The sequence below is a fragment of the Lissotriton helveticus genome, chromosome 12, assembly GCF_964261635.1.
Source record: "Lissotriton helveticus chromosome 12, aLisHel1.1, whole genome shotgun sequence".
Classification (NCBI taxonomy): Eukaryota; Metazoa; Chordata; class Amphibia; order Caudata; family Salamandridae; genus Lissotriton; species Lissotriton helveticus.
The window spans coordinates 920,470,260-920,486,401 of NC_136073.1; the positions used below are offsets into that span (position 1 = coordinate 920,470,260).

Here is a 16,142-nt window from a genome sequence, read left to right on the forward strand (position 1 = left end):
GGGTTACATGGGTGGAGCGTGGGAAGGGGTTACATGGGTGGAGCGTGGGAAGCGGTTACATGGGTGGAGCGTGGGAAGCGGTTACATGGGTGGAGCGTGGGAAGGGGTTACATGGGTGGAGCGTGGGAAGCGGTTACATGGGTGCAGCGTGGGAAGCGGTTACATGGGTGCAGCGTGGGAAGCGGTTACATGGGTGCAGCGTGGGAAGCGGTTACATGGGTGGAGCGTGGGAAGCGGTTACATGGGTGGAGAGTGGGAGGGGGTTACATGGGTGGAGAGTGGGAGGGGGTTACATGGGTGGAGCGTGGGAAGGGGTTACATGGGTGGAGAGTGGGAGGGGGTTACATGGGTGGAGCGTGGGAAGGGGTTACATGGGTGGAGCGTGGGAAGCGGTTACATGGGTGGAGCGTGGGAATGGTTACATGGGTGGAGCGTGGGAATGGTTACATGGGTGGAGCGTGGGAATGGTTACATGGGTGGAGCGTGGGAAGCGGTTACATGGGTGTAGCGTGGGAAGCGGTTACATGGGTGCAGCGTGGGAAGCGGTTACATGGGTGGAGCGTGGGAAGCGGTTACATGGGTGCAGCGTGGGAAGCGGTTACATGGGTGGAGCGTGGGAAGCGGTTACATGGGTGGAGCGTGGGAAGGGGTTACATGGGTGGAGCGTGGGAAGGGGTTACATGGGTGGAGAGTGGGAGGGGGTTACATGGGTGGAGAGTGGGAGGGGGTTACATGGGTGGAGCGTGGGAAGGGGTTACATGGGTGGAGCGTGGGAATGGTTACATGGGTGGAGCGTGGGAATGGTTACATGGATGGAGCGTGGGAATGGTTACATGGGTGGAGCGTGGGAATGGTTACATGGGTGGAGCGTGGGAAGCGGTTACATGGGTGGAGCGTGGGAAGGGGTTACATGGGTGGAGCGTGGGAAGGGGTTACATGGGTGGAGAGTGGGAGGGGGTTACATGGGTGGAGAGTGGGAGGGGGTTACATGGGTGGAGCGTGGGAAGGGGTTACATGGGTGGAGCGTGGGAAGGGGTTACATGGGTGGAGAGTGGGAGGGGGTTACATGGGTGGAGCGTGGGAAGGGGTTACATGGGTGGAGCGTGGGAAGGGGTTACATGGGTGGAGCGTGGGAAGGGGTTACATGGGTGGAGCGTGGGAAGGGGTTACATGGGTGGAGCGTGGGAAGCGGTTACATGGGTGGAGCGTGGGAAGCGGTTACATGGGTGGAGCATGGGAAGCGGTTACATGGGTGGAGGGTGGGAAGGGGTTACATGGGTGGAGCGTGGGAAGGGGTTACATGGGTGGAGCGTGGGAATGGTTACATGGATGGAGCGTCGGAAGGGGTTACATGGGTGGAGCGTGGGAAGGGGTTACATGGGTGGAGCGTGGGAAGGGGTTACATGGGTGGAGCGTGGGAAAGGGTTACATGGGTGGAGCCTGGGAAGGGGTTACATGGGTGGAGCGTGGGAAGCGGTTACATGGGTGGAGCGTGGGAAAGGGTTACATGGGTGGAGCGTGGGAAGGGGTTACATGGGTGGAGCGTGGGAAGCGGTTACATGGGTGGAGCGTGGGAAGCGGTTACATGGGTGGAGCGTGGGAATGGTTACATGGGTGGAGCGTGGGAAACGGTTACATGGTTGGAGCGTGGGAAAGGGTTACATGGTTGGACCGTGTGAAAGGGTTACATGGGTGGAGCGTGGGAAGCGGTTACATGGGTGGAACGTGGGAATGGTTCCATGGGTGGAGCGTGGGAAGCGGTTACATGGGTGGAGCGTGGGAAGGGGTTACATGGGTGGAGCGTGGGAAGGGGTTACATGGGTGGAGAGTGGGAAGGGGTTACATGGGTGGAGCGTGGGAAGGAGTTACATGGGTGGAGCGTGGGAAGGGGTTACATGGGTGGAGTGTGGGAAGCGGTTACATGGGTGGAGCATGGGAAGCGGTTACATGGGTGGAGCGTGGGAAGCGGTTACATGGGTGGAGCGTGGGAAAGGGTTACATGGGTGGAGCGTGGGAAGCGGTTACATGGGTGGAGCGTGGGAATGGTTACATGGGTGGAGCGTGGGAAGCGGTTACATGGGTGGAGCGTGGGAAGCGGTTACATGGGTGGAGCGTGGGAAGGGGTTACATGGGTGGAGCGTGGGAAGCGGTTACATGGGTGGAGCGTGGGAATGGTTACATAGGTGGAGAGTGGGAAGCGGTTACATGGGTGGAGCGTGGGAAGGGGTTACATGGGTGGAGCGTGGGAAGGGGTTACATGGGTGAAGCGTGGGAATGGTTACATGGGTGGAGCGTGGGAAGGGGTTACATGGGTGGAGCGTGGGAAGGGGTTACATGGGTGGAGCGTGGGAAGGGGTTACATGGGTGGAGCGTGGGAAGCGGTTACATGGGTGGAGCGTGGGAAGGGGTTACATGGGTGGAGCGTGGGAATGGTTACATGGGTGGAGCGTGGGAATGGTTACATGGGTGGAGCGTGGGAAGCGGTTACATGGGTGGAGCGTGGGAAGGGGTTACATGCGTGGAGCGTGGGAAGCAGTTACATGGGTGGAGCGTGGGAAGCGGTTACATGGGTGGAGCGTGGGAAGCGGTTACATGTGTGGAGCGTGGGAAGGGGTTACATGGGTGAAGCTTGGGAAGCGGTTACATGGGTGGAGCGTGGGAAGCGGTTACATGGGTGGAGCGTGGGGAGGGGTTACATGGGTGGAGCGTGGGAAGCGGTTACATGGGTGGAGCGTGGGAAGGGGTTACATGGGTGGAGCGTGGGAATGGTTACATGGGTGGAGCGTGGGAAGGGGTTACATGGGTGGAGCGTGGGAAGGGGTTACATGGGTGGAGCGTGGGAAGCGGTTACATGGGTGGAGCGTGGGAATGGTTACATGGGTGGAGCGTGGGAAGCGGTTACATGGGTGGAGCGTGGGAAGCGGTTACATGGGTGGAGCGTGGGAAGCGGTTACATGGGTGGAGTGTGGGAATGGTTACATGGGTGGAGCGTGGGAATGGTTACATGGGTGGAGCGTGGGAAGCGGTTACATGGGTGGAGCGTGGGAAGCGGTTACATGGGTGGAGCGTGGGAAGGGGTTACATGGGTGGAGCGTGGGAATGGTTACATGGGTGGAGCGTGGGAAGGGGTTACATGGGTGGAGCGTGAAAAGCAGTTACATGGGTGGAGCGTGGGAATGGTAGCGTGGGAAGGGGTTACATGGGTGGAGTGTGGGAAGGGGTTACATGGGTGGAGCGTGGGAAGGGGTTACATGGGTGGAGCGTGGGAAGGGGTTACATGGGTGGAGCGTGGGAAGCGGTTACATGGGTGGAGCGTGGGAAGGGGTTACATGGGTGGAGCGTGGGAAGGGGTTACATGGGTGGAGCGTGGGAATGGTTACATGGGTGGAGCGTGGGAAGCGGTTACATGGGTGTAGCGTGGGAAGGGGTTACATGGGTGCAGCGTGGGAAGGGGTTACATGGGTGGAGCGTGGGAAGGGGTTACATGGGTGGAGCGTGGGAAGGGGTTACATGGGTGGAGCGTGGGAAGGGGTTACATGGGTGGAGCGTGGGAAGGGGTTACATGGGTGGAGCGTGGGAAGGGGTTACGTGGGTAGAGCGTGGGAAGGGGTTACATGGGTGGAGCGTGGGAAGCGGTTACATGGGTGGAGCGTGGGTGTTCTCACACATAAGTGGACTTTGGTGCATTTCTAGATTTATCTAGAAAGTCAATCCTGGGAATGCATCCAAAAGCTACGCCTTCCTAGTAGAGGCACAACAAGGAGACATCTTTATTTCTCCTTGCGGTTTCATCATTCTACACACATGGAAAGAGGGAAAAGCCTCTAAGGATTGTGCCTCTTCCTGCACAAAAACAATCCTGCCTACAACGCAGGTGCAAGGGTGCCAGCACCCCACCCCCACTGCTCGCAGCATCACAGATCCCATAAATTATTTAGTGCATTCCTACCGCTACTTGTAACCACAAGCACAACCCACTCGCTGTAGCCAAGTGCCAGAGGCAACCAAATTCGAGGGAGAGCTTGTAGATGATGAAAATGTCACTTAAATCAATCACCTGAAATCTTTTCACATGAGGGCCTCCTCCCACCGGTGCCCCGAGACTCCCTCCCCACCTTGTCCCACCTATTCTGGAGCAGGCTCTCTGATTGTAATTTAGTTAGTCATCGATATCGACCTTGTTCCTAAACCCTCACGGGACATGTCTGAGTGTTAAAAAGACCCCTCAATAACATAACATGTAAAGCACACGTATCACCCAAGGGTCTCAAGGCGCTGAATAACAGATGTATATTGTTACCCACCTCAATGGTACTCATTGTATCAACGTTATTCAAGAAAGTTGGACAAGGCTGTTCCTCGGGTAGGAAGGGAAGGGAGTGAGATGTACTGGTCAAGGAGGAAGTGGTGGTTAAAAGGTGTTAGCCTCCCACTGGGTATCCATTGTGTTGGATATGTTTGCCTCACACACCCTTGCAGGTGTCATGCTTCCTCATAGGTGTTGCTCCTCGTCGGGTAGGCGGTGCAATTCCCATCGGGCTCACCTCAGAGAGGGGCTTTTTAGCGGAAATCTTTTGAATCCAACTGCCTATGGGTGAAGTGTGGGTATGGGGCCAGAAGGTTTGTAGACATAAATGTGAGTTAAAATGTAGCGTAGGGTACCTGAGACTACTTTATTCGGGTGGTCCCTCGTTACAGTTTAAAAGCGTGAACCTAGACTAGACTAGCTTGAAAAATAATGTTTCCTTGTTCTAGACTAGACTAGAGAATATAAAGACGGTCGACATGTTTCTCGCTATGTGCAATGACTGCGATTCATCAGGACCTATATAGTGTTGTCTACAAAAGAAATTGATTGTTCAAATATTGTTACTCATTCATCAAAGTATGGGCAGAAGTATTACCTCAATGATGCTGTTCTTTGCCTAAAGGTCAGGAATTATCCGCCTCATCAATACTCGGCGGGTTGTACAGCGTGAAAAGGGCCTCTGGATTTGAGGCTATGAATTTCCGCGTGGTAGGCTTGTGTCCTACCCCTCATTCCGCCGAGATCGTATCATTGTATCAACCTCAGATGGATGAAAGGCTGAGTGGACCCGCCGGGATTAGAACCTGTGACCATGAGGTCCAACACAGGCCCCTACAGTGGATGCATTAGTCCACTGTGCTACCAGACCCAGCTGTCAATCAAAGTTCATTAGACCCCTTGGAGTCTGGTGCCACTGCACCTGCTGCACCAAGCGATCTAGGGACTGAGACACCACCAATGCATCCACAGTAAGCCATGCCATCTGGACCTCGTCCAGGTTTGCCAATTCTGCACACCCTGCCCAAAAACCTGACACCGCGTGCCCCAGCAGACAACCTTTCATTCGATGGCTGGAGCCTACACATAGGCCCCGCAGCCTCCCATGGAGCGGGGGCCCCAAGCTTCAGGGGTCCCCTCAGCACTGTATCCTGACCTGAGTGTTCCTGACTAAGCCTGGAGGGGGGCCCTCCATGTACTTTGCAGGGACCCCCTTCAAGCTTCATTATGCCACTGGCCTAAGATGGCCGCCAGGTCTTATACAACACGCTGATGGGCTCCGCTCTGCACGGCTGCTTGTGAGCCGTGTGTGCCTTTTATTATCTCCTTTGGGTGACCCCAACAGCCAGGGTGCGTTCCCCTCTGTGCCGGGTGCACACTACATGCGTTGTGATCCACTCCCTGAAAAGCAGGGCTATTCTCTGTTTTTATTTACCCCGGTACCCCAAAGGATGCACATAGTATTTTCTAGGTTTGGGCGGATACACCTCAGACTTAGGGCGACACACTGAAGTATACATAAAAGTGACGGTTGAAATGCGCCTGGATACCCTCACAGGTGACAAGTAGCACTCTACAAATCTACTGCTTGATTGATTGAATGCGTGAATGAATCCCAGCTACTGGTCATTACTCAAGGCCGCATGTGTTAGTCGATCCCGACCACATTTCAAATAAAGCATTATGTTCCAAGCGTCTTCAGGCCTCCTCTTCACAGCGAGTGATTTGGGGTGAAATCTGACAAACAATACACATCTGTGTAGACTGACAGCCTCTTGTTACTGTTATGTTGCTCTGTATTGTAAAGCTCAAGGCTCCTCTAAAGAGGGTTAGATGTGCACATTGTAACGTTACCATCATGACTAGTCACAGCGGGAAGTGTACAGATACCCATTAAGTTAATCTGTTTGTGTTACCTTGTGATGTCTCTCTATGATCAGGTGCTGGCTGCCAGGTTAATGTTTTGTAAAACCCGCAACATGATTCCTCCGTACACAATGCCTACTTCTTCACTTTAAGAGACATGATGATGTTATAAAATGACTAAATGCAACAAACACCTGTAAGTGGAAAACAACTTTATTGTGTAGTTAATTAAAACCATTACAATTTTAGCAAAAATACGTCTTATATGACAACGTGCTTATTTACATTTTGAGTTGTGCTTACTTGACATCGCTTGGAGCAATATATCCTTATGTGGTGGTTTTCTTCACCATTGCAAAGTTTGAAATAACAGATAATATGTTCCTGGGCGATACAAAAATATTGTTGTGTGAAAATCGCTATTATCGCGTTATACATGTTACATCTAAATCAATAAGCGGAGTCTGTAATCAAACAGATCCAGAATCACCACTATCGTGGCTTTAAGTGACTATGTACGGACACTGTGCCACCTGTGGCTACATCTAGACAAGGATTTGATTTGCAAAATAGCAAATTAATTTGACCTTGTTAAAGTAGGACTATGGATAGAAATGTGTTGTCTTGGTTTTTATACGTATTGGACCCGATTCACAAAACTAACTTAAGACAAAATCCTAAACTTACTACCATTTTGGTATTCACAGAAGGCACTAGTAAGTTTAGGATTTTGTCTTGTTCGTTCTGTGAATCGGGCCCATTACGTAGAAAAACCAAGACAACACATTTCTATCCATAATGTGCAAAGTGTTCCTTAGCTGCAGATGCTTTGTTAAATATGGGGCTGCCACTGGGCTAGGGTTTCATGTGCAAAAATTGCCTTTTTGGTTTTAAAGGGTGTGCACAAAAGGGTCCCAGATCATAGGAAATCAAAAACAATTTACAAACACATTAGTGCAAAAACATAAACCTGAACTTATTACACAATTGTCATTTAATTACAATGTGTACATGTATTAAATCATGTTAGATTCATAAGATGCAATCAATTATTTGAACAACATTAGTGCCCCGGAAAAGGGGAGGGGAAGGGAGAGTGATGGTGCTGAAAGGAGTGCCGGATGATAGGAATTGTGACATAACATTGGACAGATCGACCTCATTAAACAACACAATAAATCGGTTTTAGGAAAACATTATGGACCAATGGTTCAAAAGACTATTACATGTATGTCATACTTCCTAGATATTTCACTCAATGATACATAGGGAAGGAAGGTGACAGGGGGGAGACTGTCGACGTTTCGACCCTCGATTAATTGCGGGTGATTACTGGAGCCTTGCTAGGGGGTCTTCATCAGGACGGAATGGAGAGATGGGGCAAATTACCATAAGGTGATCAGAGTTCTGGTCATGGTACAGAGTTTTCATAATAGGCGAGGAGCATCGTGAAAGTTATTTTAAAATGACTGGTAGTCAATAAGTATTCCACAGCAGTGGAGACAGAACGTTATTCGGTCCGTGTGCAAGAATTCACACTTAGTGCCAGCTGCAGAGTTCTGTCCCTGTCCTCAGCTCCCAGCAAGTAGTGGGCAGCTGTTACGTTTAGGTTTTGGCGCAGTAGCGCAACCTGGACTTTGATGTAAGCTCTGGGCTAATGTGATTTCTGCGCAATTGTTCTTTGCTGCACCTCTGAATGTGTTTTTGATGCGTCACGTGCCTTGTTCTTACACTGCTGAATGTATGTTTATGCATCATGTGTTTTCCTTCCCTACACCTCTGAATGTTGTGATGCATCATGTGTAATGTTCTCATGGTTATACCCCTAAATGTATGGTGATACTTAGGTGTTTGTTTTCTCCTAGTACAGGTGTTGCTAGTGAGGTCCTGGTTCCCTGCGTGACCTTTGCCTAGGGTGGTTAGGGTTGCGTAGGTGGTACTTACCTGTGACCAGTGGTTACTGGTTATGTGCTTTATGCTCTATTTGTGCTACAGTGATTATTATTATATGTGCTATGTGCTAATTACTATTCCTACAAGTGCTAATTCTACCAAGTACTAAGTCTAAAAGTGCATATTCCTGACAGTGGTCCAGGTGGCCCTGTCTTGTACATATCCCCTGTAAATTCTGCCCGTGCCTGTTGGCACATTGTAAAGTGTGTGTTTTTATCCAATGTGTTTCGGTGTAATACAAAGGCTATTTTTAATCATAACCTTGTGTGGAGTTTCCTTTGAGGTGGGCCTTGGGTGTTGTTGCTGGGTGCGAGCGCAAACACTTAACTCACATTGCCTCCGAGTTTAGCCTTGCTGCTCGTTTCATGTTACCAAGGGGGTGAGCAGGGGTTATCTTGGCGTGTAACTCCCTTGCCCTGATGTGGGAAGTGGTGGTCTCTGACTGACTTTGGCGCAAGCCCTGGCCAGCCAGGGATCCCATTTCTAACAATTTGTTTATGTTCTTCAGTTTGCCTACAAGGTCCCTACCCTGGCCGGAACTCTAATTCCACCCCACAGTATTTTGTAGGGCGGACTGGTACCCCATTCTCCTGTTGGGGCACTATGGGACCTTTGGTTTCACCACTATATGCTCATGAGGGTCACTTACACCCTGGGGTTGGGTCCTGCCATCACATACCCTGACTCCACCTCATCTCGTTACACTGATACACATGCACATCATTCCCCTTTTGTGTCTATTTAGCCCGTATCATTCATTCCCACACCTGGGCCACACTGACTCTCTTTTTTAGTTTTAACTATTGGCGCTTCCTGAGCCCGGTTGTGTACATTCTACAGAGATTGGTGTTACCAAGTCATATTAACCGGTGTATCAGCAGACGAGCACCTTTGGGCTCTCACCTCCCGTCTGCCTCCCAGATCAGGTGCCTGTATAACCTGCCTTCGAATGATTTTTTACATTTTCTCCTTTCAATGGCAACCACCCGGGGCACATTTACTGATTCTTAGTGCACGCGCAAGGGCAGACCAGCCGTACAAGGCAATACATCCCCGCACATGCACATTACAGGGCGACCTGGCCACTGCATCCTCGCATATGCGCAGCTAAACGCGACATGACAAGGCAAGGCAACCCGGAAGTAGGTATCTCCCTTCACCACCAGCCCTGCTACTATATCTTAGGCGTGTAGACCGTGGCCATGCAATATGCAGGCAGGCACGATGGCAGGTAGGTGCTGAGAGTCAGTACACCGACGTAAGTGGCTGCTATGTGGCGTGTATGATTTTGTCTCACTCCGTGTTTTGTTTTCTCATTTCTTTCATTTTTCACAGCCCATAAAGGTGTGGGTCACCTCATGCGCTAGCCTATGGAGCAACTCTTTTCATACCTTTAGGTAAGAGATCACTTCCTATGCCTCTACTAGTTGCCACGCGGCGCTCTGTGAACCACGTTCAATCTTATGCGTAGCATCACGCTGTCAGTGTAACCAGTGCATTTCCTTGTTCCACAATATGGGCACCATTATTCTGTATGTCTTCACACAGCTTGGGTGCAATATTGTTGGGGGCAGGTAGAAACCGCATATGCAATGCCGGCTGCCTGGCATGACCTACAGCCGGCCTTGCTTGCCCACCATGATAGCCACCGCTTTTGGAGTAAGCCTTATGGTTTGGTGTGTAGTTGGTCTCGATGTTGTTTCTATATACAATGTGCGCTGACTGATGCGCTTTGTGAAGGCTTACAATGACTCCTCTTAAGTGTTTCATGTTTGTCTTTTGTTTTTTTGTCTCCCTCTTTCAATTCCGGTTCCTTCCGGAGTGGTTAACTATTTAGTTTTAGCCTGACTGTAGTTATTCACAGATTTGGCCCGCCCTGATTTAGTAGGGTTTCTAGACCAATTCACTCACTTTTACTGTCACACCACAGCTTTTTTTGTCCTGATGAAGCTCCACGGATCTTAATGACTAGTGAGGCACGAAACATGTTGACATTTTAGTTACTGGGGCACATTATGCCTGTTGGAGTAACTCACGACCTTCGGGGTCTTTTTTATTCTGACACAATAAGTGAATCGACTCCTGGTATCCCTTAGCCAGTTTTAACTTGTCAGGCACCCTCTCACCCTCCACTTAGGACTCCCCCCAAACACACCTGCACTCATCTGAAGGCTGTTATAACAAAAGATCTCCGCCAAAGGGACCCTTCGGGGACCTGTTGGGCATTGCAGCTTGCCCGACGAGGAGCAATCGCCCGATGATAAAGCATGACATCCTCTGGGTGTATGTGGGAAAAAAGAGACAAAACATGTGCTTGCCTCTGACTACAGGGTCCTAGACCTAGGACTCTCCCTTCATCACTTTATATCCTCTACTTCCGGGGAGTGGGTGACTTTTAGCACCCCTACCATTGGAACAGCTACCCTTTATTTGGGATCGGGATTAATATCAGGAGCACGGGTACTGGACCACAACCAGAATGTCAGATGTATGAGTAGTCACACGATTAGCAAGGTCAATAGCACTTACTAATTTGTGTTTTTGAAGTTCATTGTTTGATAGCGCTGCTCAATCCCAGTACAGGGTGTCAGAGCACTTTATATCACACCCAAATATTATAAAGAGGCAATTACTCCAGGAATGCCTGTCGCAAAAAAAAAACAGAATAAAAAGTCTCCTGTGTGGTATTTATTTATTTTTCTTACATCCTTTGATCATAAACACACTGCCTTGGCAGGCAAGAGAGGGAGATAAGTAAATAAATGCCAGAGGGAGGCACACTCCTCTGTTTATCAGCCTGGAGCATTAGCTCCATGCTGCTCCCTTCCAGTCGGCCTCCCACCTACCCGGGGCATCCTGTCTGGCACGGATGAGTGCAGCAGGTGTTGTCACAGGGTGGCAGGGATGACATGACCAGAAATGCCCTCTTATTAATCTTCCCCACTGCTGGCTCTGCCTCTTTACATTGTAAAATGATGAAAGGCGGAGAGCTCGACACTTCTCTTTTTATTCAACCTTGACTGCGTTAGATACAAGCATTTATAATGCAACGGTTTCGCTTTTGCCAAAGTTAGAGCTATTGGCATTGTAAATGACAACATTTTTATTTATGTGTTGGTTTTGAAAACAGATAAATAAATGGCATTGTCATTTACAATGCCAATAGCTCAATCCCTTGCAAATGTGAGACCTATTGCATTTGTACCCACACACACAGACTCACACACACATAGACTCACACACAGAGCCCCCCACACAGAGCCACACACACACAGCGCCCCCCCACACACACAGTGCCGCCCCCCACACACACACAGTGCCCCCCCACACACACACAGATCCTGCCACACACACAGAGCCCCCCACACACATGCACTGAGAGCCCCGCACACACACGCACAGAGAGCCCCCCACACACACGCACAGAGAGCCCCCCAAAAACACGCACAGGGAGCCCCCCACACACACGCACAGAGAGCCCCCCACACACACGCACAGAGAGCCCCCCACACACACACACACAGAGAGCCCCACACACACACACACACACACATACACGTGTTACCATCCTTGTGGGGACTATGTGTGAATACCAGCCTTGTGGGGACTAACCTTTCCCAATGTTTTTAAAATACACTAATAACAGAAAAATGTTAAGAAAAAATTCATTATACAGGATCCTGCTTCAAATTTGCAAATATATTGTTATTTAATCGTGCGCACAGCACCATCCTTGTGGGGACTTGAACACGTGCTACCATCCTTGTGGGGACCTAGTCCGTAATACTATTTGTGATTGAATACAGTCAAAGGTACATGGCTAAATGTTTATTTTATCAACAATATACACAAACAACATTATAATCTATTCATATATGAATTGCTACTATGTACTAGGGGTATACATTAAAGACAGATTCTGTTAATGTGGCAGAAAATATCATATCACGCTTAAAGAAAGACCCTTAAAGCTGTATTTAACCTATTGATTAGTGCTTAAAATCTTTGGAGATAAGAAAACAAACACATAAAGAAATTCACATATGGAACTAAGGAATATGGTCAAGTGGAACCCAGAGCTTGATTAGTTGCTAAAAGTTTTGCCAAAATAGATGTTCAAGTCCCCACAGAGATAGTGGGTGAAGATCATTGTGTTTAAGTCTCCTTAGCAATAGTGGGCACATTCAAAGCTTAAATCCCATTATAAAGAGTGTGATGCTAAGGATGTTCAAGTCCACACAGAGGTTGTGTGTATTTATAGGAATGCTCAAGTCCCCACAGAGATGGCATGGTAGTACAGCGATGTGTAAGTCCCCACAGAGATAGGGTGTTATCATAGAGATGTTCAAGTCCCCACAGGGATGGTGTGTTGTTACAGTGTTGTTTAAGTCCCCACAAATATAGTGTGCCTCTATACGATGTTTAAGTTCCCACAGAGATGGTGCATGCAGGTGATTGTGTTTAAGTCCTCATTAAAATAGGGCCCAATTCACAAAGGTAAACTTAACAGTCTAACTTTACTACTTTTCAGTGTTCACAGAGGTAAATTTAGACCAAAAGTCTAACTTTACTACATTTCAATATTCACAATGCCCCATACAGAGAATGTGAAGCTGATGATGTTCATGTCGAAGCAAACACAAGGAGATGATGGACAGAGTGCTGAAACCTTTCAGTCACTTACCCCCGTCACAGATCTGGGTTGAAACCATCATCGTTCTTTAGCTTACTTCGTCACCCCAGTTCAGACCCAGCTATACCCCAATCAGTCTTGACCCTGTGCCTCATGGCAACAGTCCAGCCTGAACTGCGAAGCCAGTTCTTGCCTGGACCGGAAACAAGCATCCTGGGACAGGTTTCAGGTAACACCCCCTCATCAGCCAGGCTAGCTTGAATCCAGTGGCAGAGTGAGCAAGGGATCCACGTCTGGGCATACCCTGCCAATTTAGGGCAAACAAAGCAAATACAAGGAGATGATGGACGGAGTGCTGAAACTTTTCAGTCACTTACCCCCAGTCACAAATCTGGGCTGAAACCATCATCGTTCTTTAGCTTACTTCGTCACCCCAGTTCAGACCCAGCTAAATGCGAATCAGCCTTGATCCTGTGCCTCGTGGCACTCCCTGGTGTTTCCTGTCGAAACAGAGCTTGCATTTAATTACAGGAATGCTCGAGTCCCCACAGAGATTATATGTTTTTATAGTGATGTTCAAGCCCCCAAAAAGATAGTGTTTTATTATCGTTTTTTGTGTTTCAGTCCTCATTAAAATAGGGCCTGAGTCACAAAGGTAAAGTTAAACACAAAATCTAACTTTTCTACTTTTCAGTTTCACAAATGTAAACTTAGACCAAAAGTCTAACTTTACTACTTTTCAGTATTTCAAAGCCCCATACAGAGAATGCAAAGCTGATGATGCTCAAGCCAAAACAGAGCTTGCGTTTAATTACAGGAATGCTCAAGTCCACACAGAGATGTTGTGTGACTATAATATTACCACAGTCGCCAAAGAGAATGTATGTGATTATAGACATGCCCAGGTCCCCACAGAGATAGTGTGTTATTTAGACATGCCCAGGTCCCCACAGAGATAGTGTGTGATTATAGAGATATCCAGGTCCCCACAGAGATAGTGTGTGATTATACACCTGCCCAGGTCACCACAGATATAGGGGCCGATTATGATGGCGGACGGACCTGAGTCCGTCCACCACCATAGAGTAGGAGGGACCGTCCGCAGGGGCAGCGGTGGTCCCTCCGTGCAAATTAGGATGTGACCGCCACCCTGGCGGTCACATCCTGTATTTTTAACATTGCGGCGGGTGCTGCTTGAAGCAGCACCCGCCGCAATGTTAAAAATGTAAGTTGTGCATTTGCATGCACAAAGCGGCAGGCACCGCGCGGTGCCTGCTACTTTGTTCACGCAAATGCAGGGGGTTACCATAGGTACCCCCCATGTGCATACCCCACGCCCCCTTCACCCAGGGGGCCCGCAACGGGCTCCCCGAAGTGAATTTACAAATGCTTTTCCACGGCGGAAAACACGCCGCGCAAAAGCATTTTTTTAAACCCATCCTAATATGGCTGACGGTGTCTGAGAGACACCGCCACCATATTACAGCTTTACCGCCGCGGATGTAAGCCAACTGCGGCGGAAAAGCTGTGGACGGAAACCAGGACTCACCAGCCATCCTAATGTGGCGGTGGGTCTTTGGTGGGTCCGCTGCGGTTTTTCCGCATCCTCCGGGCAGGCGGTGGCTTCCGCCGGCCAGGAGGATGCGGAAAAAACGCAATCGTAATAGGCCCCATAGTGTGTGATTATAGACATGCCCAGGTCCCCACAGAGATGGTGTGTGATTATAGACATGCCCAGGTCCCCACAGATATGGTGTGTGATTATAGACATGCCCAGGTCCCCACAGAGATGGTGTGTGATTATAGAGATATCCAGGTCCCCACAGAGATAGTGTGTGATTATACACATGCCCAGGTCCCCACAGATATAGTGTGTGATTATAGACATGCCCAGGTCCCCAGAGAGATGGTGTGTGATTATAGACATGCCCAGGTCCCCACAGAGATGGTGTGTGATTACAGACATGCCCAGGTCCCCACAGAGATAGTGTGTGATTATAGAGATGTCAAGGTCCCTACAGAGATAGTGTGTGATTATAGACATGCCCAGGTCCCCACAGAGATAGTGTGTGATTATAGAGATGTCGCGGTCCCACAGAGATAGTGTGTGATTACAGACATGCCCAGGTCCCCACAGAGATAGTGTGTGATTATAGAGATGTCGCGGTCCCACAGAGATAGTGTGTGATTATAGACATGCCCAGGTCCCCACAGAGATGGTGTGTGATTACAGACATGCCCAGGTCCCCACAGAGATGGTGTGTGATTATAGACATGCCCAGGTCCCCACAGAGATGGTGTGTGATTACAGACATGCCCAGGTCCCCACAGAGATAGTGTGTGATTATAGAGATGTCAAGGTCCCCACAGAGATAGTGTGTGATTATAGACATGCCCAGGTCCCCACAGAGATAGTGTGTGATTATAGAGATGTCAAGGTCCCCACAGAGATGGTGTGTGACTATAGTATTATAATGGTTGACAAAGAGAATGTATGTGATCATAGACATTTTGAGAAATACATATTCATGCTGAATCATTGGAAATTAGGTGGAAGAATTGTGTAACGTTGGGCCAAGGAAGTTAAGACAGAGGCAGGTTCAGATTAATGCTTTGTCGAAGACAAATGTGCCATTATCTTTGTCCCAAATACTCAAAGTCCATTTTTACCCTTTTAAGATTTACTCCACTCATGGATATTCTCCTGGTATGATTTTTGAAGATTGATGGTTATATAATCTGTTTTGGAGAAGTTTGTCCCCAGTCTACTCTCTATGCAGATCAGCAAAAAGTATTTAATTAAAAGTTGTAACCCTCTACTGGTTTTTGAGGCAAGCAGTATATCTTTCGCAAACAATAACAGAGAGTCTTTGCTATCTGCATGTATTGGGAGATGCATTAGCACGAACTATGCAACTAGATCATATAACTAAAAGGAAAATATTGGAGTAAGCATGTATCCCTGCCGCACCCCTTTATTCATGGTGATGCAGTCTGCCAGTTAACCCTGACTAGCCCTCCACACCTGGACATAACTGTCATTGAGCAAGCAGATTAATGTTGATATGTTACTAGGGACCCCCATCCTCTCCAAAACTGACCAGAGTTTTGTTCATGGGACTAGCTCAAGTGCAGGTTTATGGTTCACAAACGCTACACCCCCCTATTATTCTCTGCAACACATCACTCCACAATACAACACGCTTCTCTACAGTATGACATTTTACCCGTGTCCACAACACTCTACTCCACTGCTACACTTTTCCACTCTATGCCACTCTACGGCACTCTACTCCACTCTATGCCACTCTACAACACTCTACTCCACTCTATATGCCACTATACAAAACTATACTCCCTTCTACAACACTCTGTACAACTCTA

The 16,142-nt window shown here is 48.9% G+C and overlaps 1 protein-coding gene across 4 annotated transcripts in view; it reads left to right on the plus strand.

The window, feature by feature from the left end:
• LOC144798280 (uncharacterized) overlaps positions 1-16,142 on the plus strand; it is a 2,046,403-nt gene that overhangs the window by 942,914 nt on the left and 1,087,347 nt on the right. For 2 of the 4 annotated variants that reach the window (XM_078669054.1, XM_078669052.1), the window contains exon 6: positions 9,461-9,522. The exons of the other annotated variants lie outside the window; for them this stretch is intronic. In XM_078669054.1, coding sequence (XP_078525180.1) covers positions 9,461-9,522 — 62 coding nt within the window. The remainder of the gene's footprint in view (positions 1-9,460; positions 9,523-16,142) is intronic. 4 annotated transcript variants of the gene reach the window in all.